Raw genomic sequence first — 27,811 nt, 5'->3', positions numbered from 1 at the left:
CTCCGCGTGCGGGGCCAGGCCTTCGTCACCTCCAAGGAGATGAGCAGTGGCACCAACGCCCTGCGCTCCATGCAGGGCTTCCCCTTCTACGGCCAACCCGTGGTGAGACAGAGACTGGGGCAATTCTGACATTTGGGGAAAGAACTGGAATTCTGGGGGAAAACCGCCAAACTCTGGCCTCAAATATCCCCAAATCCAACTTGGAATCCCTCCAAATTCACCCTGAACAGCCCAAAGCTTCCCCTACTATGACAAGCCCATGCTGAGACAGAAATGCTGGGGGAAAATCCTGGAATTCTGGGAAAAAAAACGGGAAAAAGTCCTGAGAAAAAGAACCATATCCAACCAGGAATCCCCCAAAAATCCCATCAGGAAACCCCTGACATCGAATTGGGAGCACCGCCAAAATCCAACCAGGAACCCCCAAAGCTTCCCCTTCTATGACAAGCCCATGGTGAAAGAGAAATCTGGGGAGAAATCTTGGAATTTTTTTTTTAATTCCTGAAATTCTGGGAAAAAACCCAAATCCAGCCTTAAGTATCCCTAAAATCCACCCTACAACCCCCCAAAGCTTCCCCTTCTGGGACAAATCCACAATGAGAATATTGGGAATATACCCAAATTTTGGGAAAAATCCTGAAACTGGGGGAAAAAAGCCCAAAGTTCATTTGGGAACCCACCCAAAACCCCGTGGAAAATACCCAACCCTGAAATCCGGGGAAGAAATGGAAATCCAGCCAGAAATCCACCCCCAATCCCCTGGGAACAACCCCAAATCCCTATTGGAACCTCCCCAGTGGCTCTGAATTCTCCCAAAATCCTTCTGAAATTCCCCAAATTCCTTCTAGGACTTCACAAAATCCCTCAAAAACGACCCTGATTGCTCTTGGAACAGCCCCAAATCCTGTCTGGAACCTCCCCAAATCCCTCAGAACCCCTGAAAATCCCTTGGAAAACCCCAAAAATCCCTCTTGGAACTCCTCCAAATCCCTCAGAATTCTCCCCAAACCCCTCAAAAAGCCCCAAATCCTGCCCAGATTCCCTCTGAGTTCCCCCAAATCCCCTCTGGAACCTCTCCCAGATCCCCCCAAAATCCTCGGGAACGACCCCAAAACCCCCTGAGCCGCCCCCAAATCCCCCTGGACTGATCCCAAATCCCCTCTGGAAGCAGCCCACAGCCCCCTGGCACCGGCCCAAATCCCCTGTGGAACCTCCCCGAATCCCTTGGGCAGCCCCAAATCCCCGAGAAGCCCTGGGCAGCCCTGGGCAAAGCCCCAGGTGCCTGTGGGCAGTGCCCGCAGTCCCTGCTGGAGATGCCCCGGGTGCCCCGCAGTGCCCGGTGCCCGATGCCGGGATGTGCCGGCCCAGCGGATCCAGCGCGCCCCGACGGGCTCGGCCATCCCGGCCAAGGGAAGGGAACGTTCGTGGGGCGGGAGCGGGAGCGGGAGCGCCACCGGGACAAACGCAGAGCCAAGGGGGGAGAGGCCCCGGCCCCAAACAGAGCGGGGCCGCAGCGCAGGGATGGTTTGGGGATTGTTCTGCTGGGATTTTGGGCACTCGGAGGGATCTTGGTGGGGTTTTTGGGGTGGGTTCCGTGAGGTTTTGGTGGGATTTTGAGGGAAGTTTTTGTGGGGATTTTTTGGGTGGATTTCCTTGGACTTTGGGTGGGATTTGAAGGGACTTGGGGACATTTTTGTGGGGATTTGAGAGGGGTTTGGTGGGATTTTGGTGCAGATTTTTTGAGTGGATTTGAGGGGGGGGGGTTTGGGGGAAATTTTTGTGAGATATTTTGGGTGATTTGGAGGGATTACACTGGGGAGCCCAGAACTGGACGCAGCACTCGAGGTGCTGCCCAACCAGTGCTGAGCACAGGGGAAGAATCACTGCCCTGCTCCTGCTGGCCACACCATTCCTGATGCAGGCCAGGAGCCATTGGCCTTCTTGGCCACCTGGGCACACGGCTGGCTCGTGCCCAGCCTGCTGTCCATCAGTCCCTGCAGGTCCCTTTCTGCCTGGCTGCTCTCCAGCCCCTCTGTCCCCAGCCTGGAGCGCTGCAGGGCTTCTTGTGGCCAATGTGCAGGGCCCGGCACTTGGACTTGTTAAACCTCACCCTGTTGGATCTGGGCCCTGGATCCAGCCTGTCCAGGGCCCTGTGCAGAGCCCTCCTGCCCTCCAGCAGATCCACACTCCCACCCGGCTTGGTGCCACCACGGTTCCAGGAGGCCTCATGGATCCTTGGTTCCATGAGGTCTGGCAGGGCAGCAATGCTCTCCTTGCTCCCACAGGGTCACAGTGGCCTCTGGGTCCCAAGGGACGCTGTTGTGCTCTGTGCTGGTGGCGGGCACAGCTTTCCCTGAGAGTGTTTTGTGCTAACGGGCAGGAGCCACGAGAGCCCCAGCACACGTACACACACACGGAGCAGCTCGGCACTGAAGACACGGCAGGCTCCAGGCATGGAGCTCCAGCCAGGGTTTATTAGGGTCTGACGCTCAGCGGTCTGGGGGGTCAAGACACAGACAAAGGAGGGTTTAGGGTAGAAATACAGGAAAAGAGGGCGTGGAGGAGAGCAACAGGGATCTAAGGGTTATGGGGTGGTACACAGGGAAAGGGACTAATAGGGAATGCCAGGCTGGATAGGCGGGGACATAAACCCATGGGAAGGCAGGGAAGGGAGAACTTGCTAGAACAGGAACATATGAGGGTAAAAGGGGTAGGAAAGGCCAGCGGGCAATGGGGAGGACACAACTGGGACAAATTAACATAGTGCTGCAGAGCACCTTGGGGGAAGCTTCTGTCCTCACCCTGAGCTCTGAGGAATGCCCGAAGCCTAAGGTGCATCTCTCCAGGGGATTGCTGTAAGCTCACGGGCCTCCACAAACACACCCTGGAGATGTCTGGGGCTGTTCATCGTCTCTCTGCTCTCCAGTGCTGGGGCAATGGACTCTGGCACAGCTCTGAGCTCGTGCCCGTGGCAACCACCCCTGGCCATGGGGCTCCATGGAGCTGCTCTCAGGAAACCCCCCAAGAGTTGGGGAGTGCCCCAAAACCGCCTCAGGAATGTGAGATACCCCAGCATCTCTTCATGAATGTAGACCCTTCAAAAACTCACTCAGTAACGGGCTCCCCCTATCTTCATCATCCCCAAACTTTGTCTGTCTCATTCCAGACCCCACCCCACCTCTCCAGTCCCGACCCATCCCACCCCTCCTGGACATCAAGACCCCTTCCCAAGCGGTACTTCCCCCATTTCACACCTCCCAAACCCCATCCCACCCATCCCGCCCCACCCAGTGCCCATCTCACCCCTCCTGATTTGCATCCCACTTTGCCCAATCCCCTTCCAACCCAATTTCCCCCTGAGAGGTGGTGGAATTGAGTAATTTTGGGGTGGGATTCAGTAGTTTTCAGTGGCATTGAGTGCTTTTGAGGTGACAGATCAATCCTTCTTGTCATTTGGAGTGCCAAGAAATAAAGACAACTAAACCAAATACCCCCCAAACTCCCCCATATCCTCCCAGATATCTCCCGGAATCCAAGATTCCCCAAAACACAAAATGTGATGCTTTAGATGCCTTTGATGAATTTCTTGATTTTTACCCCAGTTTTCTGTGTTTTGAAGGGAGGAAGATAAAAAGAGACAGAAGAAAAGGAACAGCAGCCACTTCCCTCTGTGTATCACAGGGAATGTGGGTCACCAGGGCTGTGCCCAACCTGGGTCCTCTGATGGGGATGGAGCTGGAGCAGCGCATGAAGCTCTTCCTGCAGGCGGGGCTCTCGCAGGGCTTCCCTCAGCGGTGCCTCCGTTGGTGTCGGGTAAAGAACGAGCGGGCTGAGAAGCTCTTCCCACACTGGGGACACTCGTAGGGCCTCCGCGGTGTGGATGCGCCGGTGGGTGACGAGGGTGGAGTTGTGCTTGAAGCCCATCCCGCAGTCGGGGCAGCAGAAGGGCCTCTCCTCTGTGTGAATCCACTGATGTACAAGGAAATGGGAGCTGGTGTGAAACCTCTTCCCACACTCGGGACACTCGTAGGGCCTCTCCCCAGTGTGGAACCTCTGGTGGACAATCAGGTCGGACCTGTGGCTGAAGCCCTTCCCACATTCCAAGCACTCGTAGGGTCGTTCCCCAGTGTGGATCCTCTGGTGGCAGAGCAGATTGAAACTCTTCCTGAAGCTCTTCCCACACTCTGAGCACTTGTGGGGCTTCTCCCCATCCTGGAGCTGCTCATGGACCACCAGCTCCGAGCTCTGGCTCCATCTCCGGCCGCCTCCCCAGCCCAGGCTGGGTCTTTCCACCTCAGATCCCCGTGATCTGCGTTTGCAGCCCCTCCTCGTGCGGCATCTCCGGGGCTTTTCCTCCCCGTTGGGTTCCTGCGCCGTGGAGCCGCTCAAAACGGCCTCTTCCACGAGGTTCTGCCGCGGGGATTTGTCCTCCCTGCTCTCCATCCTCAGCTCCTGCTCTGGGGGAGGAAGGACAAGGAGAGGATGGGATTTGCCTCCGTGCCACAGGGAAGGGCAAGGAGATCCCCCCAGTGCGTCCCCGTCAGGACGGCACCGGCAGCGGGGCTGTCCTGCAGCCGGGGGCCGTGCTGGGCTGGGAGATGGAGCAGGAGAGAGGGGGAAAGGGGCACTGACTTCCTCCTCTCCTGCCTGGCTGTCCCAGGGCATCTTCCTCTTCCTCACAGCCTCCTCCTCCACCCAGCCAAAGTTTGGGAATGGGAAATCCTGGTTTGGGGGAAAACAAGGTGTGAATGCCTTGGGTTGGGGATTCCTCCTGCCCAAATCCATCTCCAGAAGTCTCCAGGTGTCCATAAAAACATCCAAAAATCGAGAGTGAATCAAAAAAAGCCACCAGGAGTGTCCCATGTCCAGTCTCATCCCTCTGGGGTTCTGGTGCTCCCCCGTCTCAGGGCTGCGGGGGATCCCATGGGTCCTGGGGATCCCCCTTCTCCAGCGTCCTGCTTAGGGATGCTGGGGGGTTTTGGGGTACGAGGGTCCCCCTCTCCAGCCTCCCTCCAATCCAGACACTTGGGGCTCCCCCCTCTCCCCACCACCCTGTCCTGGTTTAGAGCAAATTTGGGAGAAAACCCCCAAAGGGGTTTTCTAGAAATTAGATTCAAGTGGCCCCTCCCCCAACCGGTTCAGGAAAAGATTTCCTTGGAGAAAAGTAGAAAAAAACCTGTTGATTTAACAGGCAAAGCACTCACTGGCACAGAAAATGAACAATATTAAACAATAAATCCTGTTGCCGCTCCAAAAGAGATGACAAACTCAGGATGTCCCTCCGTGGGCTGTAGCTCGGCTCACTCAGTCTCTGATCAGTCCCTCCGTGGCCCAGGCCCGGCCCGGTGGGCCACAGGTGCGAGCTGCCGGTGCTCTTCTGGTGTTCAGTCCAGAGCAGGTTTAAACAGCTCCAAAGAAAAGGAAAAACCACAGGCCAGGGAACTTCTCTGCCTCAGCGAGCTAAAAACTAACTAAAAGCAAAGGAGAGCTCTGTCCCGCTGTCTGTCTGTTGGCAGACAACCGATACCTTAGGTTTAAGGTTTTCTGTTCTGCTTTGCTGTGCAGCTTTAGCTTTCTATTAAGTGTTACTGGGATCTTTTCACAGGGTGGTGAAGACAAAACAATCCTGTTCTAGCTGGAGAGTCAAGGACAATCTCTTCAAACTTCAGGCCCAAAGCACAAACAACGGGAAAAGAGGAGGGCGGGCAAGCAAGCAAGGAGGATGAAACTTCATCATTTGAAGCTATTCATTGGGCAGTTAAATCCTGGGTGCAAATGGACTAAAACTTATAAAAATGTCAGATCTCATGACCAAGCCCTCTTTTGCTTCCATCTTGGAGCCATCCGGGCAGAGCCACGACCTTGGCTCCGGTACTGCCGGGCTGTGGCCTTTGAAGGCACTTCAATAAATATCCACTTTATTCCTCTTGCCTCCGTCTGGCCTCAGTTCCAGCTCCTTAAGGCATCACAGCAGCCCAGGAGCCGGAATGTGGAGAAGCGAGTGCAGTTCCTGAAAACAAACTGCGCGCTGCTTCCTCGCCCCTTCGCTCTCAGAACCGGCCTTGAAGGTGCAGAACTCATTTCGGGGCTAAACGGACCAATGGGGACACGGGCACCGTGAGGTCACCCAGGGACACGCCCCGGGCAGGGTCAGAGGTCCCGTCCCCGCCTCATCTCCGGGCTGCCGGGGGTCCCCCAGCTCCGCTATCGCCCCTTCCCCTCTCCCGCCCCGGGGCTCCCACGTTCCGCAGCCCCGGCTCTCACGGGGATCCCCAAAACCAACGTCCCGCCCTGTTAGTACCGGGCCAGCCGCACGTGGAGCCCCCGGGACCCTCCCGAGGGGCGATCACAGCTCCTCTGCCCCCGAAAAAGCTCCTCCTAGGGAGCCCGGAGGGATGCGGGGCTCGGAATCTGCCGGCTCCGAACACCCTCCAGAAAAATCCTCCCGGAGACCCCTCGAGAGCGTCGGGGCGAGCTCGGCCTCCCCGTCACCTGCGGCTCGGGGCTGGGGGCGATGCTCCCGGGGCAGGGGGTGCTGCAGACCCAGCGTGCGAGCGGGGCGAGCGGCGGGATTCTCCCGCTCCTCTTCCTGCTGCTCCTCCTCCTCCTTCTCTCCCTCCTCTCCCTCCCCCATTCCCTCCGCTCCCAGCCCGGAGCTCCCTTTCCCACCCCTCTGCCCCGCGGCCGCCGCAGCACCGGCTGCTGGGTGCGGGGAGCCCCCGATGGGCCCCAGGGGTGGGCAGGGGGCTCGGGGCCCCCCCCGGTGCGGATCCGTACCCCCGGGCCGAGCCCGAAATTCCGCTGGCGGGGCCGCCGGGCTCTGCGGGTCCGCCCGGCAACTGGTGAGTCATCGGCGAGAAAAGCTCTGGTTGGCTGGAAATTGTTCAGCGCCTTCTCTGATTGGCTGGAATTGCGAAAGGCGCCGCGCCCTGCGGCTGTCCCGGGGAGCTGCGCAGGCCGGGCCGGAGCCTTTTCCTATTTCTTTCTGTCTCTCTGAGACTTTTTCCGATTTCTTTCTCTCTCTCTGAGATCTCTTTACTAGTTCTTTCTCTGCCTTTCTCCTTCCCACTTCTTGTTCCGTTCAATCCACGTTCAGTCGAATCCGCAGGTTGCGCTCCCGTGGTCTCATTTGCACCTTCCCTGGGGCGGAGGCGTCTCTCCCTCACGGGATCGTAACCCGCGGGCAGGGTCCGTTCCCACCCCAATCGTTCCGGGATTGTGTCAGGGACTCACTTCCCTTTCCTCCCTCCCTCTGCCTGCAGCCGGGAATGTGCTGGGAAATGTCCAGCAAAGCCACCTTTGCTGCGTGCTGCAGGAGCCCACGGAGCTGCTGCACCTTGTCCCCGGGCCCTGCACAGCTCCTTGGGAGGCACAGCAGGAGCAGCACCCTGGGAGCTTCGGGAATGCCCCTCTGGGATCCGTGGCACGCGCTCCCAGGGGCTGGAATTCCAGTTCCCAGCCAGGAAAAGATCTTCCTGCCCTTGAAGGCAAAGCTCTTAAGAAGGGGCCAAAAGCCAAGTGCAGCAAGATCCTACAGTGACATTTCACTGCCAGCCTTCCTAACTTCACCCACGGTTGTTGCAGCTCCTGCACTGGGAATTAAATCAGGGCAGGGTCTTTGGTGGCAGCTGCCCTGGCTCAAGGGAGACACGGAGAGAGAAAGAGAGCAGGCAAAGAGAGGCAGGAGAGAAAGGAGGACATAAACACAATCAGCTGAGAAGGTGGCACTCTGCAAACAGAACTACCACGGACTGAAAATGAACGGGACAGAAAGAAATAATTTTGTAACTTTATTTCCAATCAAATACAATTTCCTCCCTTTCTGAAAACCTCCTCTCGGTGTCATTCAGCAGGGCTGTCAGAAAGTTCTTTGTTCTGAGTGGATGTTCCAGGCTGCAGCCACGAGGAAACAGGGAATGGGGATTTTCCTGCTCTTGGGGAGTTTGACATCCTCAGCTGAGGAGAGGAGGAGGCACCAGAAGGAAAGGTACCTGGGCTTCCCCCTTCCTCAGGAAAGAGGAGAGGTGTTGCCCTGATTTTTAAAAGTGTTAAGTTTTCTTTTATAGTTCTTTTGAAAGTTTTAAAGTTCTCATAAACTTCTTTAGCCTTCCGATAATGTTTACATATTTGAGAGTCAGAGTTCCCACGCAATTTCATGTATAAATAGAATAGTTTCCATCTTTCTCTGTGGGGGGAGAGAAATAATTGATTGATCTTTGGACCAGTGTGGTTGGAGAGGTGGTAATTCCATCCTCCAATCCACGGCCACCTTTGGAATTCTATAAATACCAGATGTTCCAATAAAACTCTGTCTCTTTCTCCTTTGAACTTCCCAAGCTCCTGTGTCCTCATTTCATGTCCAATAGCGACATCAGTGGGCCTGGCTGAGCTGGCAGGACACTGAGGCTGCTGAACTTCCAGCTCCCCTTCTCACACAATGGGCATTGTGTGGTTCCCTGGGCCTGGGGCTTTGGAGAACAAGCTCCAGGTGTCAGCTCACCTGGTGCAGACAATTTATCATCTGGTAACATGAGGTCACACAGTGGGCTATGACATCACAGAGTGGGGTATGTGAGGTCATCGAGCAGCGATGGCATCATAGACTGCCTCTGTGACATCACAGAGCTGGCTGTGACATCACGGGGCAGAGGTCTGACATCACAGAGCAGACTATGACATCACAGACTCTGCTGTGACCTCAGAGACCAGCTGTGTGACATTAGAGAATGGGCTGTGACATCCCAGAGCAGGCTGTGACATCCCAGAGGGGCTGTGTGACATCCCAGGAGGGCTCTGTGAGGTCACTGGGTTGGTCACTCCGCCCCAGCTCCCCCTCACAGTTTCTCCCAACAACTCCAATGCTGTTCATGCCCAGCGGGGTCCCTGTCCCCCGGTATCCCCCCGGCCCACTGGAGCCACAGCCTCCACCAAAGGATGTTCCACAGGATCCACCCCAGAGCCTGACACGGGCACAAGGGGCTGGGCTGTGTGACCAGGACATCAAGGACGTGGATTACCCAGGGCCCTGTGGCCTGGGTTGGGTTCCCCAGGGCAGGAAAGATGTCTGGCAGCTGGAGCAGGCTTAGGGAAGGGCCTCCAAGGTGGGGCTGGAGCCCCTGGGCTGTGAGCAGAGGCTGAGGGAGCTGGGCTTGTCCAGCCCGGAGCAGGGAAGGCTGAGGGGCTCTGTGTTAAAATACAAGTCCTCCGGGCTTCACCCGGGTGCCCAGCCTCTCCGGGGGGAAACCCTCAGAGGACTGGTCCGCGGGGAGGATGTGGCGGGACCCGGATAGCTCCACCGTAAGGACGAGAGGGCTCCGAAGTGGCTTTGTTCCTAGAGGCTTTATTTCAGGAGCGTCGCAGGAACAGGAGGGAAAAACGGGGGGCACGGACTCTCCAGAAGAGAGCTAGCTCCGGAAGCCCCGAGGAAAGGCGGGCTGGGTATTAAGGGCAAAGGAGTAGGAGTGGTTAGGGTACAGAACAGCCAACGGGCAACGGGTGAAGGGGGGAGACAGAGTGGGGTGACATACAGAGAACTAATCAGGGTACAGAGGAGGAGTGGTATTCTAACAGGAGCCAATGGGGGTAACAGAATAACTGAACTTTCTGGAACTGGGGAGTATGCTAAACATTGATTGACAGCTCTTCTGGGGTGGAGAGCAGCAGCTGATTTTTAAACTGCTGCTGCCTCCCAAGGGAGAGCAGGAACCCCTCCCACAGGGCTCCTCATCCCAGCCTGGCAGTGCCAGCCAGGAGGGGATGGAGAACACAGAGCCAGGCTCTTCACTGGGGGACCTGGTGGGAGACAAAAGCCAATGGGTGGAAGGGGACAGAGGGGAGATCAGCCAGGCCAGGAGGAGATGAAATGAGTCAGGCTGGTTTCAGCATTTCCTCAACACCAAAAGCAGCCTGACCTCCCTTCTCCATCCACCACTGACAGTTTTGCAAATCAGGAATTGTTCTGAGCTGTTTTATCCCCACTCCAGGATGAGCATCCTGACACAAGAACTTAATTGTGGTTATATCTTTCACAGAACCACGTTTGTCTAAAATCAATTTTAGTATGGAAATCACCTGTGGATGGTGGACTCATCAGACGCTGCTGGGACGTTGCACATAGCTCAGGGAAGAGCGTGATTGTTATTAAATTGTGTTCTCTTCTACTATGGTCTGATGGCCAGGGACAGGGATAAGCCATCCAAGCCCCTCCCAAGCATCCCCCAGGGCAAGAGGCACAGAGACCCCTCGAGCATCCCCTGGGTACCGGACAAAATAAACTTGGCAGAAATTAATTTAACTCTGCATAAATACTTTGATGAATATTTGATCTTCCCACAAGTCACTTGCGATGGGAATGCAAACAAATCCCAAACATGAATAAACTGACAATAGAAGCAGTTCTGTGGCAATTCCAAGTTTCATCAGTTCCTGCACAGCTCCAGCTCTGCTGCTGGCAGGTTCTGATCAAAGAAAAGTGGAAATTCGGCTCAATACAGATTATTCAAAGGAAGGGAAAGCTCTGTGTAGCTGTCACAAAGGTGACAGGGATGAAGAAAATGATTCTCACATTTGGCAAAGCCCCCAAGCCTGTAAATTTGGGGGTTATTTGGGAATTTAGCTACTTGAGCTGGGCTTCTTCTAGGACTTGAGTAGCCTTGTGTTCCTCACCTTGTGATGAATGATCCTTGTCAGTCTGGCTCCCTTTCCTCCAGTGATTTTAACAAACTTTTCAAGGAAGGACAACAAAATATTTTCTTTACACTGGCCACCCACAACAGCCATTTCCTCATAAGTTCTCCCATAAGTCCCTCAGAGGAAGCTGCATCCAAGTTTCCAAGAGTTCCTCCAGAAAGAGCCAGAACCTCCTCAGAGGAGGGAACCATGCTGTTGTCAAAGGCACTTGGGGTCAGGCAACAGTGCCCTGAACTCACTGCACCAAAATAGTGTCACAATCTGTTAATAAAATTCTTAGAGAGGTGCCTCTGCCCCAATTAAGGTGCTAACGAGACCAAATCCAAAGTGGATTTTATTGAACAGGAAATGTGAGGTAGAGAGAGAGATGGAAAGAAAGAGAAAAGGGGGAGATCAAGGGAGTGACAGGGACAGAGACCTCCCCTGGGGCAGGGCGAGTGTGCCATTGTCCCCTGTGTGCGGGGCCTTCCCAGGGTGGGGGTTTTACACCTGAGCCAGTTTGGGTAAGGGGGGTGGTGTTCACCCCCACCCCGAGCAGGGATTGCCTCACTGTTTCAGGTGACAATGTAAGATGTCACCAAAAGTGTGTTTTCAGTCATCATCTTCATGAACTGTGATAAACAGGTGGGGCAGTGTTCTTTATCTCTGCCATGACTCAGCCCTGATAACGCCCTGCAGGGGCCATCTTCTGTTAATGGGGGATTGAGTGTCCCTGCAGGACTGATAAAATTACATCACCCCATTGTGGGATGCTCTGCCCAGGGGGAGGAGCCAAGCATTCCCACCTGGATATAATCTCACCCTTGCAACACCAGGACCACCTTGCCTACTGGATTCCCAGAGGACAAGAGCTCCATAACCACCACTGGACCTGCAGAGGAAGACCAGACCCTTCTGCAGGATCCCCGCTTTGACAGGATCACGTTCATCACTCCAACAGGACTGCAGCCACCATTTCATCAGACTGCTACCACCTCCCTGACCAACGGGGTGTCAGGTTATATCCTGACTGTCCGTTCAAGGCAGTGTTTTTGGATCATTGCCTTGATTTTAATCTTCCTATTAAATTGTAATTCTGGCTTAGACTCTCTCCCTGGTTTGCCTTCAAACCAGTACAAAACTCAATGAGTTCATCCCTTGCTTGCCTCCCAAAACAGAATTTTCCATCCGCAAACGTTTGCGAAATGGAGGAGAAGGCTGCGAGGAAGAGGAGGAAGCCCTGGGACAGCCAGGCAGGTGAGGAGGAAGTCAGTGCCCCTTTCCCCCTCTCTCCTGCTCCATCTCCCAGCCCAGCACGGCCCCCGGCTGCAGGACAGCCCCACTGCCGGTGCCGTCCTGCCAGGGACGCGCTGGGGGGATCTCCTTGCCCTTCCCTGTGGCACGGAAGCAAATCCCATCCTCTCCTTGTCCTTCCTCCCCCAGAGCAGGAGCTGAGGATGGAGAGCAGGGAGGACAAATCCCCACGGCAGAACCTCGTGGAAGAGGCCGTTTTGAGCAGCTCCACGGCGCAGGAACCCAGTGGGGAGGAAAAGCCCCGGAGATGCCGCATGAGGAGGGGCTGCAAACGCAGATCACGGGGATCTGAGGAGGAAAGACCCAGCCTGGGCCGGGAAGGCGGCCGGAGATGGAGCCAGAGCTCGGAGCTGGTGGTCCATGAGCAGCTCCAGGATGGGGAGAAGCCCCAGAAGTGCTTGGAGTGTGGGAAGAGCTTCAGGTACAGCTCCCAGCTGATCGTGCACCGGAGGATCCACACTGGGGAGAGGCCCTACGAGTGTGGGGAGTGTGGGAAGAGATTCCGATGGAGCTCTGATGTGATCAAGCACCAGAGGACCCACACTGGGGAGAGGCCCTACAAGTGTGGGGAATGTGGGATGAGCTTCAGCCGGAGCTCCCACCTGATCAGACACCAGATGATCCACAGCGGGGAACGGCCCCATGAGTGTGGGGAATGTGGGAAGAGCTTCAGGCAGAGCTCCAGCCTGATCAGGCACCAGAACATCCACACTGGACAAAGGCCATACAAGTGTGGGGACTGTGGGAAGAGCTTCAGGCTGCGTTCTGTCCTGATCGTCCACCAGAAGATCCACACTGGGGAGAGGCCCTACGAGTGTTCCCAGTGTGGGAAGAGGTTTCTGATGACCTCCTATCTCCTCCGGCACTATCGGAGTCACTCAGAGGAGAGGCCCTTCTGCTGCCCTGACTGTGGGAAGGGATTCAAGCACAACTCCCACCTCATCAGCCACCGGCGCATCCACACCAGGGAGAGGCCCTACGAGTGTCCCCAGTGTGGGAAGAGCTTCTCCAGCCGCTCTAACTTGACCCAACACCAACAGAGGCACCGGTAAGGGAAGCCCTGTGAGTGCCCCGTGTGCGGGAAGAGCTTCGTGCGCTGCTCCAGCTCCATCCCCCACTGCAGGACCCATGCTGGGCACAGCCCTGGTGACCCACATTCCCTGTGATCCATGTTGGGAACAAAGCTGGCTGCTTCTCCTTTTGCTTTGGCCTTAATCTTCTTCTGATTCATCTTTATCCCTTAAAAATATCTAAAACAGAGTTAAATGAAAGAAATTGATCCAAAGTATCTGAAGTCCCACCATTTCACAGGTGTTTGAGGGGGAATTTAGGATTTGGGGACACATTCTGTGTGGAGTGCCCCTGTTGCTAAGAGGCAGGAGTTTGGTCTCACCCTTCTTGTGTTGCTGATAACTCCTCCCTTCCCCCAAACCCTAACTCCACCCCGGGATACCCTGTACAAACCCCACGGCCCTGCCTTTGCCCTGTCTCTCGGGGGTAAGAAATGGATTCTGGAGCTTTGTGAAACCAAGACCCGTCTCGTTTGTTCCTGGCAGCGGCAGCTGCACCCTCCCTGGACACCATGAACTCAGCTGCAACAGTTCTGGAGGATTTGTGTGTTCTGGGGGGATTTTGGGCAGTGTTCTCCATCTCTTTGCATTTCAGAAGCCAAGAGGGGTGGATCTGTCACCTCAAAACCACTCAATCCCACTGAAACAACTGAATTTTAACCCATAAAGGCTCAATCCCACCTCAAATTGCTTGTTCCCTCCTCAAAAAAAACTCAATCCCACACAAAGCTCACTCGATTCCACAGCTGCCAGGGTGAGATGGGGTTGGCAGGAGATTGGGAGAAGTGGGATCCCAGTTTGGGGCGGTGGGATGGGGATTGTGTGGGGCTGGCTGGGTGGGATGTATTGGATGGCAAATAAAACTTTCAGACTTACTGATTTCTGTCCCCTTCATTTTCAGTCAGTTCTGTTTGCAGTGCCACCTTCTCAGCTGATTAAGTTCCTATAAAAATCCCTTTTTAAAAATCATCTAACCCAAACAACCCAAAAGCCAATATCCAAATACAACCACCCATCTGCAATTAATTTTTTTAAAAATAATTTTAATTTTTTTAGAGTACTTAAGGGTGTTATTAAAGCTTTATTGTTTGGTTAAAATGTATGAGAAATTATAGTGGTGTTTGGTTTTGTGTTTAGTATATTTGTAATATGAATTGTTTTATAAGGTGTGTTAGATTGTATGTTAGTTTTTTTAGATATTTTTTATCTAAAGTGTATGAGTTACTGAGTTCAAACTTTCAAAATGTATTTCTTGGTATATAATTTGTTTATTTATATTTATTGGTAATGTCATAGTAATAGTTATTGTTGTTTTGGGTCGAATCATTATTGGAGTACTGTAAGTAAGAGTTGAAATGATTACATTTCATTTTTATTGCAATTTATTTAATTTGAATTATAATTTATTATTTATAATTTTATTATAATTTGTTGAGAGGATAGGAAGGAAGTTGAAGGGCAGGAACATTTTTTCCTGGCTGGGAACTGGAATTCCAGACCCTGGGAGTGTGTGCAGGACCACACAGACCGGGATCCAATATGGGCTGGGATCAAATATGGGCTGGGATTGCACAGACTGGGATCACCTGGACTGGGATCCAATATGGGCTGGGATCCAATATGGGCTGGGATTGCACAGACTGGGATCACCTGGCCCGGGATCCAATATGGGCTGGGACCATTTGGAATGGGACCATACAGATCAGGACGATACAGACTGGGATAAACTGGGTTGGGATTATATGGAGTGGGACCAGATGGACTGGGATTGCACAGCCTGGGATCACATGGACTGGGAAAAAGCATTGGCTACCACTGGCTACCTTTGGCTACCATCCACATATAGAGGTGGCCACCACAAGTTGGCTTGATCCTGTTTGGGGGTCCCATCCCCCTCTTTCCCCACTCTCCCGCCCCTTCCCCATCGTTCCCCCAATCCCCACTCCCCTCCCCCGTGTTTGGTTTTGGGGGTTCCAGGCCCCTCCTGCTCCGTGTGGGGGTCCCGACCCCCCTTTGGTTTAATTTGGGGCCCCCGTCCCCCTTCTCACCGCGCCCCCCGCTCCCCCCGCGGCCGGGGGGGCTCCCAGCACCACCAGTGCCACCAGTGCGGCCCCAGCTGCCCCCGCACGCCCCATCCCCATCCCCAGGGTCACCTCCCCCCTCCCCAAATTCCGCTCCCGGGGAGCGCTGGGCGCTGCGGGTCCGCCTGGCAACTGAGGAGTCATCAGCGGCAAACGCTCTGATTGGCTGGAAATGGCCCCGCGCGGTCTCTGATTGGCTGGAGCTGTGAGAGGCGCTGGGCCCCGCCTGGCAACTGATGAGTCAGAGCCGACCCGGGCGCTGATTGGCTGGAAATCGCCGGGCGGGGCCAGTGCGCCGAGTTTCTGCCCGGCAACTGGATCGTCATCAGCGCCGCGCGCTCTGATTGGCCAGGATCTGTTTTGGGGTGGGGACGGGAGGAACTGGGCACCCCCAGGAGCCCCTCGGCTTTGGGGGTTTCCATCCCCCCTCGGCCCTCGGGGCGGCCCTGGGGCCACCCCGACACCCCCAAAATGGGGAGGGTCCCCGGAGCCCTTCGGAACCCCCAAAAACGGGCTGGAAGCGGCAGGAGCCGCCCCAAAAAGGGATTGAAGGGTCCGGTCCGGGAATGGGCGAGGCTCCGGGGATGACTCCGGTCCGGATCGGGGCGGGCTGGGATTGAGGGAGGGTCCGTTCAGCGGCTGGGGAGGGGTCTGGGACTGGGGAGGGGCTGGGATTGGGGAGGGGTCCGGGACTGTGGGCATGGGTCCATTCCGGGACTGGGGCGGGCTCTCTCCCTGGGATTGGGGTCTGGGATTGGGTCAGGGTCTCTCCCCGATCCCGTTCCCGTTCCCATTCTCGATCCCGCCGCTCTTTCCAGGGAATGGCTCCGATCCCAACCTCGACCCCAAACCCGGGGGGGTCAAACATTGGGGTCAAACACCCCAAATCCTGGGGTCACCTCCCCCCATCCCAAATCCTGCGGGTTCAAACACGGGGGGGCGGTCAAACACCTCCAAACCCAAACTCTGGGATGTCAACCTCCCCCTCCGCCCCAAACCCGAAATTTTAGGATCAAAGCCCTCAAATCCCAGATCCTGGGGTGTCAAACACTCCCCAGTTCCCAAAGGTTGGGGTTAAATCCCCCTGACCCCAAATCCTGGGGTTTGAAACATTTGGGGTTTGTAACACCCCCAGTTCCTAAAGCCTGGGGTCAAATACCCCCAAATCCCAAATCCTGAGGTGTCAAAAACCCCCAGCCCCCAAAGTTTGGGCTTTAAACCCCCAATCCCCAACTCCCGGGGTAAAAAACTCCCAAATCCCGAACTCTGGGATTGTCAAACACCCCCAATTGCCAAATTGTGGGGTGAAACGCCTGCAAATCCCAAATCCCGAGGTGCCAAACACCCTTAACCTCCACAGTTTGGGGTCAAACTCCCCAAATCCCAAATTTTGGGGACATAACCCCCTGAACCCTGGGATTGTCGAGGATCCCCAGTTCCCAAATTCTGGGGTCAAAACCCCCAAAACCCCAAATCCTGAGGTGTCAAAAATCCTCAAATCCCAAAGTTTGAGGTCAAACCCCCTGATCCCCAAACCCTGGGGACAAAACCCCCAAATCCCAAAGTTTGGGATCAAAACCCCCGAAATCCCAAATTCTGGGGTCAAAACCCCCCGATCCCCCCAGATCCTCCCCCATTTTTGGGGTTAAATACCCCCAAATCCTGGGGTGAATCCCCCCAGTTCCCAATCTTTGGGGTCAAAATCCCCTGACCTCATATCCTGGTGTTTGAAACACCTGGGGCATCCAACCGCCCTGATCCCAAAGTTTGGGGGTCAAACCCCCTGAGCTCCAAATCCTGGGGACAAAACTCCCAAACCCCAAATCCTGGGGTCACAAACCCCCAAATCCCAAATTTTAGGATCAAACCCCCCCAATCCCCAACCACCGCTAAACCCATTCCAGCCCTGGGGGGCACAGTGGGGTTTGTTTGGGGTTATTTGAGGTTTATTTGGGGTTATTTGGGGTTTGTTTGGTGTTATTTGGGTTTGTTTGGGGTTATTTGGGTTTGTTTGGGGTTATTTGAGGATTATTTGGGGTTTGTTTGGGGTTATTTGAGGTTTATTTGGGGTTTGTTTGGGGCTATTTGGGGTTTGTTTGGGGTTGAGGATTATTTGGGGTTTATTTGGGGTTTGTTTGGGGTTATTTGGGTTTGTTTGGGGTTATTTAAGATTTATTTGGGGTTTGTTTGGGGTTATTTGGGTTTATTTGGGGTTATTTGGGTTTATTTGGAGCAGCTCCAGGTGCGATGTCTGCAGAGAGACCCTGGGTCCAACACTGGGAAAAAAAGAGGGATTGGGGTGGGAATTGGGGGATTCAGGATGGGGAAAGATTCTGGGTGGGAAAAGGGGATTTAGGGTGGACAGGGAAGGATTTGGGGTGTGGAACTGGGGTGGAAAATGGAGATTTTGGGATGGGAAAAAAAAGGACATTAGGGATGAGAAGAGATTTTGGGGTTGATAAAAAGGAGGATTTGAGATTAAAAAAGGAAAATTTAGGTTTAAAAAGAGAGGATTTGGGCTGAGCTGAACTTACCTGGGGGAGTGGTGGTGCGTGGGGAAGGGTCAGGACCATTTTTGGGGCAGTTTTCTGGGATTTTGGAGAATTTCTATGGGAGTTGGGGGCAGATCTATGGGATTTGGGTGCAGTTTTATGGGATTTAGGGTGTTTCAGGGTGGTGTTGAGTGATTTTTGAGTGTTTCTATAGGATTTGGGAGCAGTTTTATGGCAATTCAGGTATTTCTATGGGATTTTGGGGTGGTTTGGAGGGATTTCAGGGTGTTTCTATGGGATTTTGGGGCGGTTTGGAGGGATTTCAGGGTGTTTCTATGGGATTTTGGGGTGGTTTGGAGGGATTTCAGGGTGTTTCTATGGGATTTTGGGGCGGTTTGGAGGGATTTCAGGGTGTTTCTATGGGATTTTGGGGTGGTTTGGAGGGATTTCAGGGTGTTTCTATGGGATTTTGGGGTGGTTTGGAGGGATTTCAGGGTGGTTTGGGGCAGTTTTGGGGTATTTAGGGGCGGGTGTGAGGCAGTTTTTCAGGATTTTGGGGTATTTCAGGCCCGTTTGTTTTGGGTTTGGGGGTGTTTTGGTGGGGTTTGGGGTGTTTGGGGGTCACTTTTTGGCGAAGAAGATCTCCATGGCGTTGCTCTGGGTGATGCTGAAGCCCTGCAGGGCCTCGCGGGCGGCGCCCGCCTGCACCTCGGTGTCCAACCCCAGCAAGGCGATGTCGCGGCACCCGGGCAGCAGCGCAGCTCCTGAACCCGGGAACCTGGGATGGGAACGGGGTCAGGAGAGCCCGAAACACCCGGGAACCTTCCCCCAGACACCCGGGAATGTTCCACAAAAAACCCGGGAACCTTCCCCCAGACACCCGGGAACCTTCCCCAGACACCCGGAAATGTTCCACAAAAAACCCGGGGAATATTCCACAAAAAACCTGGGAATGTTCCACCAGAAACCTGGGAATGTTCTCCCCAAATTCAGAAATGCTCTCAAAAAAAAAAAAAAAAAAAAAAAAAAAAAAAAATCCTGAAACATTCCCCCCAAAATTCAGAATTGTTCCCCAAAGAAATCCAGAAATGTTCTGCCAAAAAATCCTGGTACTTTCCCAAAAAATGAGGAACTTTCCCCAGAAAATCCAGAAACATCCCTCCCTAAAAAATCCAAAACCAGTTCCAATCCCTATCCAGAAATGTTCCCAAAAAAAAATACAGAAACGTTCCCAAAAATGCAGAAATTACACCCTAAAAACCCAGAAACATTCCTCCAAAACTCCCAAAATTCCCCCTCAAAAATATCCAGAAATCCCTCCCCAAAAAATCCAGAAGTCCTCCCCCAAAAATTCTGAATTTTTCCCCTAAAAAATCCAGAAATTCACCCCCCAAAAAATCCAGAAATTCCCCACCAAAACCCCAGGAATTTCCTCCCTAAAAATTCCAGAATTTCCTCCCTGCCAAATCCTGGTATTTTCCCCAATACATCTAGAAATTCCCCCTAGAAACCCAGACATTTCACCCCAAAGTCCCGATATTTTCCAATAAAATCCAGCCCCAAGCCCCCCTCACCCCTCTCAGCCCCCCAAGCCCCAAAATCCCCCAATGCCCCAAAGCCCGGCCGCAATCCCCGGAATCCCCGGAATGCCGGGACTGCCCCAGATCTCACTGGCTGAGGAGCACGGAGAGCATCCGCTCCTGGGGCTGCTCAGGGAGCTCGGGCAGGAACAGGATGTGCTTCGGGGCTTTCCACACCTGGGGGAAACGGGAGAAAAACCCCAAAATCAGCCCCAAAGCTGCCCCAAATCTGCCCCAACCAGGCCCAAAATCTGCCCAAAGTCACTCTGGATACACACCAAAAAATCTGCCCAAAATCCCACCAAAATCCTGAGAAAAAAACCCACAGAAACCCCACCAAAATCCCACCAAAAAAAAAAAAAGAAAAAACAAAAACCACAGAAATCTGCCCAAAATCTAAAAAAAGCCCCACAGAAATCAGCCCAAAATCCCACCAAAATCCTAAGAAAAAACACAAAACTCCCACCAAAATCCCAAAAAACCTACAAAAATCCCACCAATACCCCACCATAATTCAAAAAAACCCCACAAAAATCTCACTTAAAAAAAAACCCCAAAAACCCCACCAAAATCCAATAAAAATCTCCTCAAAAACCTCACAAAAGATCCCACCAAAATCTCAACAAATCCCCACAAAAAGTCCAGAAAAAAAATCCTCAAAAGATCCCACAAAATCCACCCAAAATCCCAGCTAAATCCCCACAAAAATTCCACAAAAAGCACCCCTAAATCCACCATAGAATTGCCCCAATATCCCACGGAACTCACCCAAAAATCCACCCAAAAGTCCTCATAAAATTCCCTCAAAATCCCACCAAAAACCCACAAAAATTCCACCCAAAAGCCCACAAAGTTCACAGCAAAAACCTCCACAAAAAATCACCCCAAAGCCCACACAAATCCCTCAAAATCCCCAAAAAATCCCCCTGAAATCCCCCTAAATCCCACAGAAAAATCCCTCAAAAGTCCCACTAAATCCCCATGAAAATCCCACAGAATCCACACAGAAACATCTACATAAAAATCCCCCCAAAATCCACCAATTGCACAAAATCCACACAAAAAAATCCTCCAAATCACCCAAAATATCCCACCAAAAATTCCCCAAAAGCCCTCCTAAACCCACAAAATCCACCCCAAATCCACTCAAAAAATCCGCATCAAAATCCCACCAAACCCCTCTCAAATCCCCCCAAGTCCGTTCAAATCCCACCCAAAGTCCAAGGAAATCCACCCAAAAAATCCCCACAAAAACTTCCTCAAAATCCCACCAAACCTCAACAAAACCTCACGGAACCCACCCCAAAATCCCCACAAAGATTTGGGATTTGGGATCAGTCCAGGGGGATTTGGGGACGGCTCAGGGGGTTTTGGGGTCGTTCCCGAGGATTTTGGGGGGATCTGGGCGAGGTCCCAGAGGGGATTTGGGGCTTTCTGAGGGGTTTGGGGGAATTCAGAGGGGATCTGGGCAGGATTTGGGGCTTTCTGAGGGCTTTGGGGGAATTCTCTGGGATTTGGGGCAGTTCCAAGAGGGATTTTGGGGTTTTCTGAGAGATTTTCAGGGGTTCTGAGGGATTTGGGGAGGCTCCAGATGGGATTTGGGGCAGTTCCAACAGCAATTAGAGTAGTTTTTGAGGGATTTTGTGAAGTCCTAGAAGGAATTTGGGGAATTTCAGAAGGATTTTGGGAGAATTCAGAGCAACTGGGGAGGTTCCAACAGGGACTTGGGGTCATTCCCAGGGGATTGGGGGTGGATTTCTGGCTGGATTTCCATTTCTTCCCCGGATTTCAGGGTTGGGTATTTCCCACGGGGTTTTGGGTGGGTTCCCAAATGAATTTTGGGCTTTTTTTTTCCCCCAGTTTCAGGATTTTTCCCCAAATTTGGGTATTTTCCCCAGGATTCTGCTCTCATTGTGGATTTGTCCCAGAAGGGGAAGCATTGGGGGGTTGTAGAGTGGATTTTAGGGATACTTGAGGCTGGATTTGGTTTTTTTCCCCAAGATTTTGGGGTTTTTCCCAGAATTTCAGGAATTAAAAAAAAATTCCAGGATTTCTCCACAGATTTCTCTTTGACCATGGGCTTGTCATAGAAGGGGAAGCTTTGGGGGGGCTCCTGGTTGGATTTTGGGGATATTTGAAGCTGCATTTTGGGGTTTTTCCCCCCCAAGGAATTGAGGATTTTTTCCAGAATTTCAGGATTTTTTCCCTAACGTCAGGATTTTCCCAGGGATTTGGGTCTTACCATGGGCTTGTCATAGAAGGGGAAGCTTTGGGGGGTTCCTGGTTGGATTTGGTTCTTTTCCTCGGGGTTTTTGGGTTTTTTCCCAGAATTCCAGGGTTTTCCCTCAGCATTTCTCTCTCACCATGGGCTTGTCATAGTAGGGGAAGCTTTGGGCTGTTCAGGGTGAATTTGGAGGGATTCCAAGTTGGATTTGGGGATATTTGAGGCCAGAGTTTGGCGGTTTTCCCCCAGAATTCCAGTTCTTTCCCCAAATGTCAGAATTGCCCCAGTCTCTGTCTCACCACGGGTTGGCCGTAGAAGGGGAAGCCCTGCATGGAGCGCAGGGCGTTGGTGCCACTGCTCATCTCCTTGGAGGTGACGAAGGCCTGGCCCCGCACGCGGAGACTGCGCCACACCAAAACGTCCAAAATCTGCCCAAAGCGCGAGAAAATGGCGCAGAGGGACTTCTCCAGCTCTGGGGACACCGTGACAATGGGGACAAGGACAGGGACAGCAGGGACAGGAACTCCTTCAGCTCTGGCAACAATGGGGACAACGGGCACAGGGACAGCTCCAGCTCTGGGGACACACAGGGGACAGAGCGAGGGGACAGACACTGCTCCAGCTCTGGGGACAAGGACATGTGACAACAGAGACAGACACTGCTCCAGCTCTGGGGACAAGGACAGGTGACAACAGAGACAGACACTGCTCCAGCTCTGGGGACAAGGACAGGTGACAACAGAGACAGACACTGCTCCAGCTCTGGGGACAAGGACAGGTGACAACACAGACAGACACTGCTCCAGCTCTGGGGACAAGGACAGGTGACAACAGAGACAGACACTGCTCCAGCTCTGGGGACAAGGACAGGTGACAACAGACACTGCTCCAGCTCTGGGGACAAGGACAGGTGACAACAGAGACAGACACTGCTACAGCTCTGGGGACAAGGACAGGTGACAACAGACACTGCTCCAGCTCTGGGGACACAGGGGACAGAGGGACACTTGGCACAGGGACAGGTGACAATGGGGACAGAGAGCGCTCCAGCTCTGGGGACACCCAGGGGACAGCCTGAGCCCCTGGGGACACCCAGGGACACTCTCAGATCCCCCAGGACCCCCCCAGCCCCCCCCCACCGTCCTTCTTGATCTCCTCGTTCAGGTTGTTGATGGAGATGCTGGGCTTGGGCCGGGGGTCCTGCACCACCATGGCCGGGACCCCTCTGGGGGGACAGGGGGGCTTTGGGGGCGTCTGGGGGGGCTGCGACCCCTTCAGCCCCTGGCACCCCCCTTCAGGTGCCCCCAGAGCCCCAAATCCACCCCAGACCCACCTAACCCCCCCAATTACCCTCATACAGCCCCAGTGCCCCCAGAATTAACCTCAGACCCACCTGAGACCCCCCCAGATCCCACAAGACTCTCCTAAATCCCCCTCAGACCCCTAAACCCTACCTAAACCCTATGAAATCCCTTCAGACTCCCCCAAATTCGCTTCAGACCCAACTCAGAACCCCCAGATCCCCCAAGTTCCTCTCACAACGCCCTCAAAATCCCCTCAGACCCCCCAATTCCCTTTAGATCCTCCTAAACACACCTGAGAACGCTCCAGACTCTCTTAACCGCCACCCAAAGTTCCCTAAAGCCCCCGCAGACCCACGAAAGCTCCCTCAGACCCCCTCATTCCCCCCAAACCCACCGCACACTGCCCTATTTCCCGTCAACCCACCCAAAATCCCCAATTTCTCCGCACACCTCCCCAAACCCACCTCAGACCCGCCCCAAACCCCCCCGGCCCCACCTCAACTCCCTCCTCAGCCACTCTCCCCTCACAATCTCCCGCCTCCGCCGCGCGCGCCGGCTCCTCCAGCCAATAACGGCGCGCCCCGTGCCCAATCAACCAATCACCGCGCGGCTTCCCTCAGCAACGCCCGCCTCCCCCGCGCCGCTCCAGCCAATCAGAGGCGCTGCGGAAGCGGCGGCCCCTCCCCCGGCGGCCCCGGGCCCGCCCCGGGCTCGGGCGGGTCCTGCGGGAGGCGCTGGAGAGAGCGGGGGAGGCGCTGGGAGAGGACGGAGGCTCCGGGAGCTGCTGAGGGGCCGGGACAGCTGGGGGAGGGGGGTCCGCACAGGGGGTCCTGGGGGGCGTGGGAGGCTCTGCGGGGAGTTTGGGGAGCGGTTTGGGGGGTCCTGGGAGGTTTTGGAGGTTTTTGGGAGGGCCTTTGGGGGGGCTGGAGTGGTTCTGGGTGATGGTCTGGGGGGGTTTTGGGGAAAGGCCCTGGGGGGATCTGGGGAGGGGCTGGGGGGTCCCGGGTTGGTTTGGGGAGGGGTCTGGAGGGTCCTGGAAGGGTCCTGGGTGGGGTCTTGGGAAGGGCCTGGGGGGTCCCAGGGGACATCCTGGGCTGGGCCCGATTGGGGTCTGGGGGCTCCCAGGGGGTCCTGGGCCAACCTTGGGGGGCTCAGGGGGGTTTGGGGTTCCTGGAGGGGTCCTGGGGGAGATTTGGGGGTCCCAGTTGGTCCCAGACCCACCCTGAACCGGGGTCTGGGTTTTTTTGAGGGGAGGGGGCACAACAGGGGTTCCCCCTCCCCGTTTTTGGGGGGTCTCCCATGGTGCCCCCTCCCCAAAAAGCTCCGAGGGCCCCTGAAGTGGCTCCTGTTCCACCGGCCGGTGCCCCCGGATCCAGGACGGCCCCCAGTGAGTCTGGGGGGCTCTGGGCGGCTTTGGGTGATTTGGGGGGGGGTGGTTGGGGGGCTTTTTTTGGGGATTTGGGGGATTTTGGGGCATTTCTGGGGGACTTTGAGGAGATTGGGGGGGCTTTTTGGGTTTTGGGGGGTTTTGTGGGGAATATTTGGGGTTTTTTGGGCTTTTGGGGGATTTTCTTGGGAGTTTAGAGGGAATTATTGGGTTTTGGGGGAGTCTGTGGATTTGGGGAGTTTTATTAGGATTTTGGCAGGGTTTGTTTTTTTTGGGGGGGTATCGAAATTTTTGGGAGTTTTTTTTTAATTTTGGTGGGTTTCACTGGGAATTTGTGGGTTTCTCTGGGGTTTTGGAGGATTTTATTGGGATTTTTAGGGGATTTTGGGGGTTTCAGTGGAATTTTGGTGGGCTTTGGGGTTGTCCCTGGGTGTGGGGAAGGTCTGAGAGGCAACAAAATTTCCTTAAAATCTCCAAAATTCCCAATAAAATCCACACAATCCCAGTTAAATCTCACAAACTCCTACTAGAACACTCTAGAATCGCAATAAAAGCCCACAAAATCTCTTGAAATCTCAACCCCCCCAAAATCCTAATTAAACCCCACAAATCCCCCTCAAAAAATTCCCAAAGCTACAAAAAATCACACAAAATCTGCCCCAAGTCCCAGAGAAATCCTGGCAACACCCAAAAAACCCAAAGAATCAAAAAAAAAAAAAAACAAACCCAAATCCCCCAAGAATCCTACTAAATACCCCCAAAATTCCAAGAAAACCCTCCAAAATCCACCAAAAGTTCCAATAAAAGCCCCAAAAATTGAAGAGAATCCCACAAAATCCCCACCAAATCCCAGTAAAACCTTCCAAAATTCAAATGAAAAAATAAAAAATTTCAATATACCCCCAAACATGCCCAGAAAAACACCCCCCTCCCAAAGTGCCAATAAAACCCCCCAAAATCCAAATCCCCCAAAATCCACAAAACCTCCCAAAATTCCCCAACTCCCCCCCAAGCCCAATAATTCTCCCCAAAAACCCCAACAGCTCCCCCATAAGTCCCAACACAATCCCCCAAAGCCCAAAAAAGCCCCAAACGCCCCGAGCCCTCCCTGGTCCCTCCCGGTCCCCTTGGCCCCGCCCCTTTCCCCTCACGGTTCCCGCCCTTTCCTCGCCCCCTTTCCCCTCACGGTTCCCGCCCTTTCCTCGCCCCCTTTCCCCTCATGGTTCGGCCTTCGGGAACGGGGCAGGAGGAGGAGGGAGGGAGGAAGAGGCGCAGCGGCAGCGAGGAGCAGCCGGAGAAGAGCAGAGAAGGAATCGCGTGGCCCTGGCGCTGCCTAAAGTCGCCGCAGCCCCGGGAGCATCGCCCCCCATCCCGCAGGTGCCCAGGGAGGGGGAGCTCGGCCCAAATATGCCGGGGGGTGCCTGGGTTTGGGGTTTTTTGGGGGGGTCTCAGTGCGGGTCTCAGTGCACCCACTCGATGCCATGTTCTCTAGCCCAGGTGTTGGCGATGCCGCTCTTGAAATGAGTCCCCTTGTCTGACTCAGTCCTCTCAGGGGTGCCATGCCTCCCCAGGACTTGCTTTTCCAGGCCCAGGATGGTGTTGGGGCAGTGCTGTGAGGCACAGGGGAGGTCTCCAAGCATCCCGTGGTGGCTTCTACCATGGTGAGCACGTAGCGCTTGCCTTGGCGTGTCTGGGGCAGTGTGATGTGGTCAATCTGCCAGGCCTCCCCATACTTGTACTTGGACCCCTGCCCACCATAGCACAGGGGCTTCACCCGCTTGGCCTCCTTGATCACAGCACACGTCTCACAGTCATGGATAACCTGAGAAATCCTGTCCGTGCTTAGATCCACCCCTCGGTCTCGTGCCCACTTATAGGTGGCATCTCTGCCCTGATGACCTGAGGCATCATGAGCCCATCGAGCCAGGAACAACTGCCCCTTGTGATGCCAATCCAAGTCTATCTTTGACACCTCTGTCTTTGCAGTCTGATCTACCTGCTCGTTGTTTCGGTGCTCCTCATTAGCCCGACTCTTGAGGACATTGGCATCTACATGGCAGACTTCCACAGGTACCTTCTCCACCCGAGAGGCAATGTCTTTCCACTCATCAGCATTCCAGACTGGTTTTCCTCTAAGCTGCCAGTTGGCCTTTTTCCACCTTTCCAGGCAGCCCCACAGAGCATTGGCTGCCATCCATGAATTGGTATAAAGGCAGAGCTTTGGTCACTTCTCTCTTTCAGCAATGTCCAGGGCCAGCTGAACGGCCTTGAGTTCAGCAAGTTGACTTGATCCACCTTCTCCTCAGTAGCTTGTGCAACCTGTCGTGTGGGGCTCCATACGGCTGCTTTCCACTTCTGGTCCATCCCTACGATGCGACAGGAACCGTCCGTGAAAAGAGCGTAGCGTGTTTCCTCTGCTGGTAGATGTTTGTATGGTGGAGTTTCTTCAGCCTGTGTCCCTTGTTCCTGCTCCTCTTCATCAGTGAGACCAAAGTTTTCACTTTCTGTCCAGTTTTTATTTCCAAAATCCCAGGGTGATTCAGGTTTCCAGTACGGGTGTGCTGTGTGATGCGAGCAATCCACTTGCTCCGTGTGGTGTCGGTGGCGTGGCAGGATGTGGGAACCTTTCCTTGAAACATCCACCCCAGCACCGGCAGTCGGGGTGCCAGGAGGAGTTGTGCTTCTGTGCCAATCACCCCCAAGGCAACTTGAACTGCTTCATAGGCGGCCAAGATTCCCTTCTCTGTGGGAGTGTACTTGGCTTCAGACCCTCTGTAGCTTTGGATCCAGAATCCCAGTGGTTGGCCTCGAGTCTCCCCAGGCACCTTCTGCCAAAGGCTCCAGGACAAGCCATTGTTCCTGGCTGCAGAGTAGAGCACATTCCTCACCTCTGGTCCCGTCCTGACTGGGCCAAGGGCGACTGCATGAGCGATCTCCTGCTTGATCTGGGCAAAGGCTTGTTGCTGCTCAGGGCCCCAGTGGAAATCGTTCTTTTTGTGGGTGACCAGGTAGAGAGGGCTCACGATCTGGCTGTACTCAGGAATGTGCATTCTCCAAAAACCGGCTTCCAGCAGAATCTGGACAATCCTCTCTCCTTTCTCAAATACTTCCATTGCTGTGTTCCCCCACACAATGATGCCATCGATGTACTGCAGGTGTTCTGGAGCTTCACCCTTTGCCAGTGCAGCCTGGATCAGTCCATGGCAGCTGGTGGGGCTGTGCTTCCACCCCTGGGGCAGTCGGTTCCAGACAGTCTGATAGTCCAGGCAAGATGTTCAACTGCTTCATGTCCTCTGCCTCTCCAGCAGCTATGCCAAAAGCCCACCTGAGTCCCTTTGGGTCTTTGTAGTAGCCATTCTGGAGGAAGTCTATGCCCAGAATACACGGGGCCTCTGGGCCGGTCACAATGGGATGTTTCTGCCACTCCTTCCCAGTCAGGCTCACCTCGGCTCCCCACAGGGTCAATTGCTGTGATCGATCCCCCCGTCACCCCGGCAATGGAAACAGGTTCTGCCCCCACATGTCCCCATGGTATCAGGGCACACTGCGCACCAGTATCAGCTAAGGTTTCATATTTCTGTGGCTCTGATGTGCCAGGCCATCGGATCCACACTGTCCAAAAGATCCGATTTTCCCGTGCCTCTCCCTGGCTCGAGCCAGGGCCCCTCTTGTGGGAGGGGTTCCTGCTCTC

The 27,811-nt window shown here is 54.3% G+C and overlaps 2 protein-coding genes, 1 long non-coding RNA gene and 1 pseudogene across 4 annotated transcripts; 2 read left to right on the top strand and 2 right to left on the bottom strand.

Moving 5' to 3' along the window:
- LOC128783030 (zinc finger protein 850-like) overlaps positions 1-27,811 on the top strand; it is a 281,788-nt pseudogene that overhangs the window by 195,935 nt on the left and 58,042 nt on the right.
- Positions 3,623-6,558, bottom strand: LOC128783047 (zinc finger protein 397-like). The gene is made up of 2 exons (XM_053933644.1): positions 6,493-6,558; positions 3,623-5,408 (listed from the first exon to the last, which is right to left on the bottom strand). The coding sequence occupies exon 2, from the start codon at positions 4,873-4,875 to the stop codon at positions 3,676-3,678; it is 1,200 nt and encodes a 399-aa protein (XP_053789619.1). The 5' UTR covers positions 4,876-5,408; positions 6,493-6,558; the 3' UTR covers positions 3,623-3,675.
- LOC128783094 (uncharacterized) lies at positions 3,726-5,930 on the top strand. Its single transcript, XR_008428994.1, has 2 exons — positions 3,726-3,813; positions 5,606-5,930. It is a non-coding gene; the product is annotated as an uncharacterized LOC128783094 (long non-coding RNA).
- Positions 16,851-22,548, bottom strand: LOC128783079 (U1 small nuclear ribonucleoprotein A-like). Of its 2 annotated transcripts, none has more exons than XM_053933693.1 (3): positions 21,448-22,548; positions 19,297-19,382; positions 16,851-18,403 (listed from the first exon to the last, which is right to left on the bottom strand). In XM_053933693.1, exons 1-3 carry the CDS (start codon positions 21,448-21,450, stop codon positions 18,247-18,249), a joined length of 246 nt encoding a protein of 81 aa, XP_053789668.1. In that variant the 5' UTR covers positions 21,451-22,548; the 3' UTR covers positions 16,851-18,246. The 2 variants fall into 2 exon arrangements, with proteins under 2 accessions (XP_053789668.1, XP_053789667.1); XM_053933692.1 differs by having other exon boundaries at positions 21,729-22,548.

The sequence above is a fragment of the Vidua chalybeata genome, unplaced genomic scaffold (assembly GCF_026979565.1).
Source record: "Vidua chalybeata isolate OUT-0048 unplaced genomic scaffold, bVidCha1 merged haplotype W_reject_10, whole genome shotgun sequence".
In the NCBI taxonomy this organism is placed as follows: domain Eukaryota; kingdom Metazoa; phylum Chordata; class Aves; order Passeriformes; family Viduidae; genus Vidua; species Vidua chalybeata.
This window is presented reverse-complemented; position numbering and strand designations above follow the sequence as displayed.

Excerpts from the sequence above, each read along its gene's own strand:
- LOC128783047 (XM_053933644.1), bottom strand. The coding sequence starts at position 4,875 with ATGAGACTGGACATGGGACACTCCTGGTGGCTTTTTTTGATTCACTCT.
- LOC128783079 (XM_053933692.1), bottom strand. The coding sequence starts at position 21,791 with ATGAGCAGTGGCACCAACGCCCTGCGCTCCATGCAGGGCTTCCCCTTC. Across the intron at positions 19,383-21,728 it reads CCTTCTACGGCCAACCCGTG|GTGTGGAAAGCCCCGAAGCA; the intron begins GTGAGACAGAGA and ends CGTTTCCCCCAG. Across the intron at positions 18,404-19,296 it reads CTCTCCGTGCTCCTCAGCCA|GTTCCCGGGTTCAGGAGCTG; the intron begins GTGAGATCTGGG and ends TTCCCATCCCAG.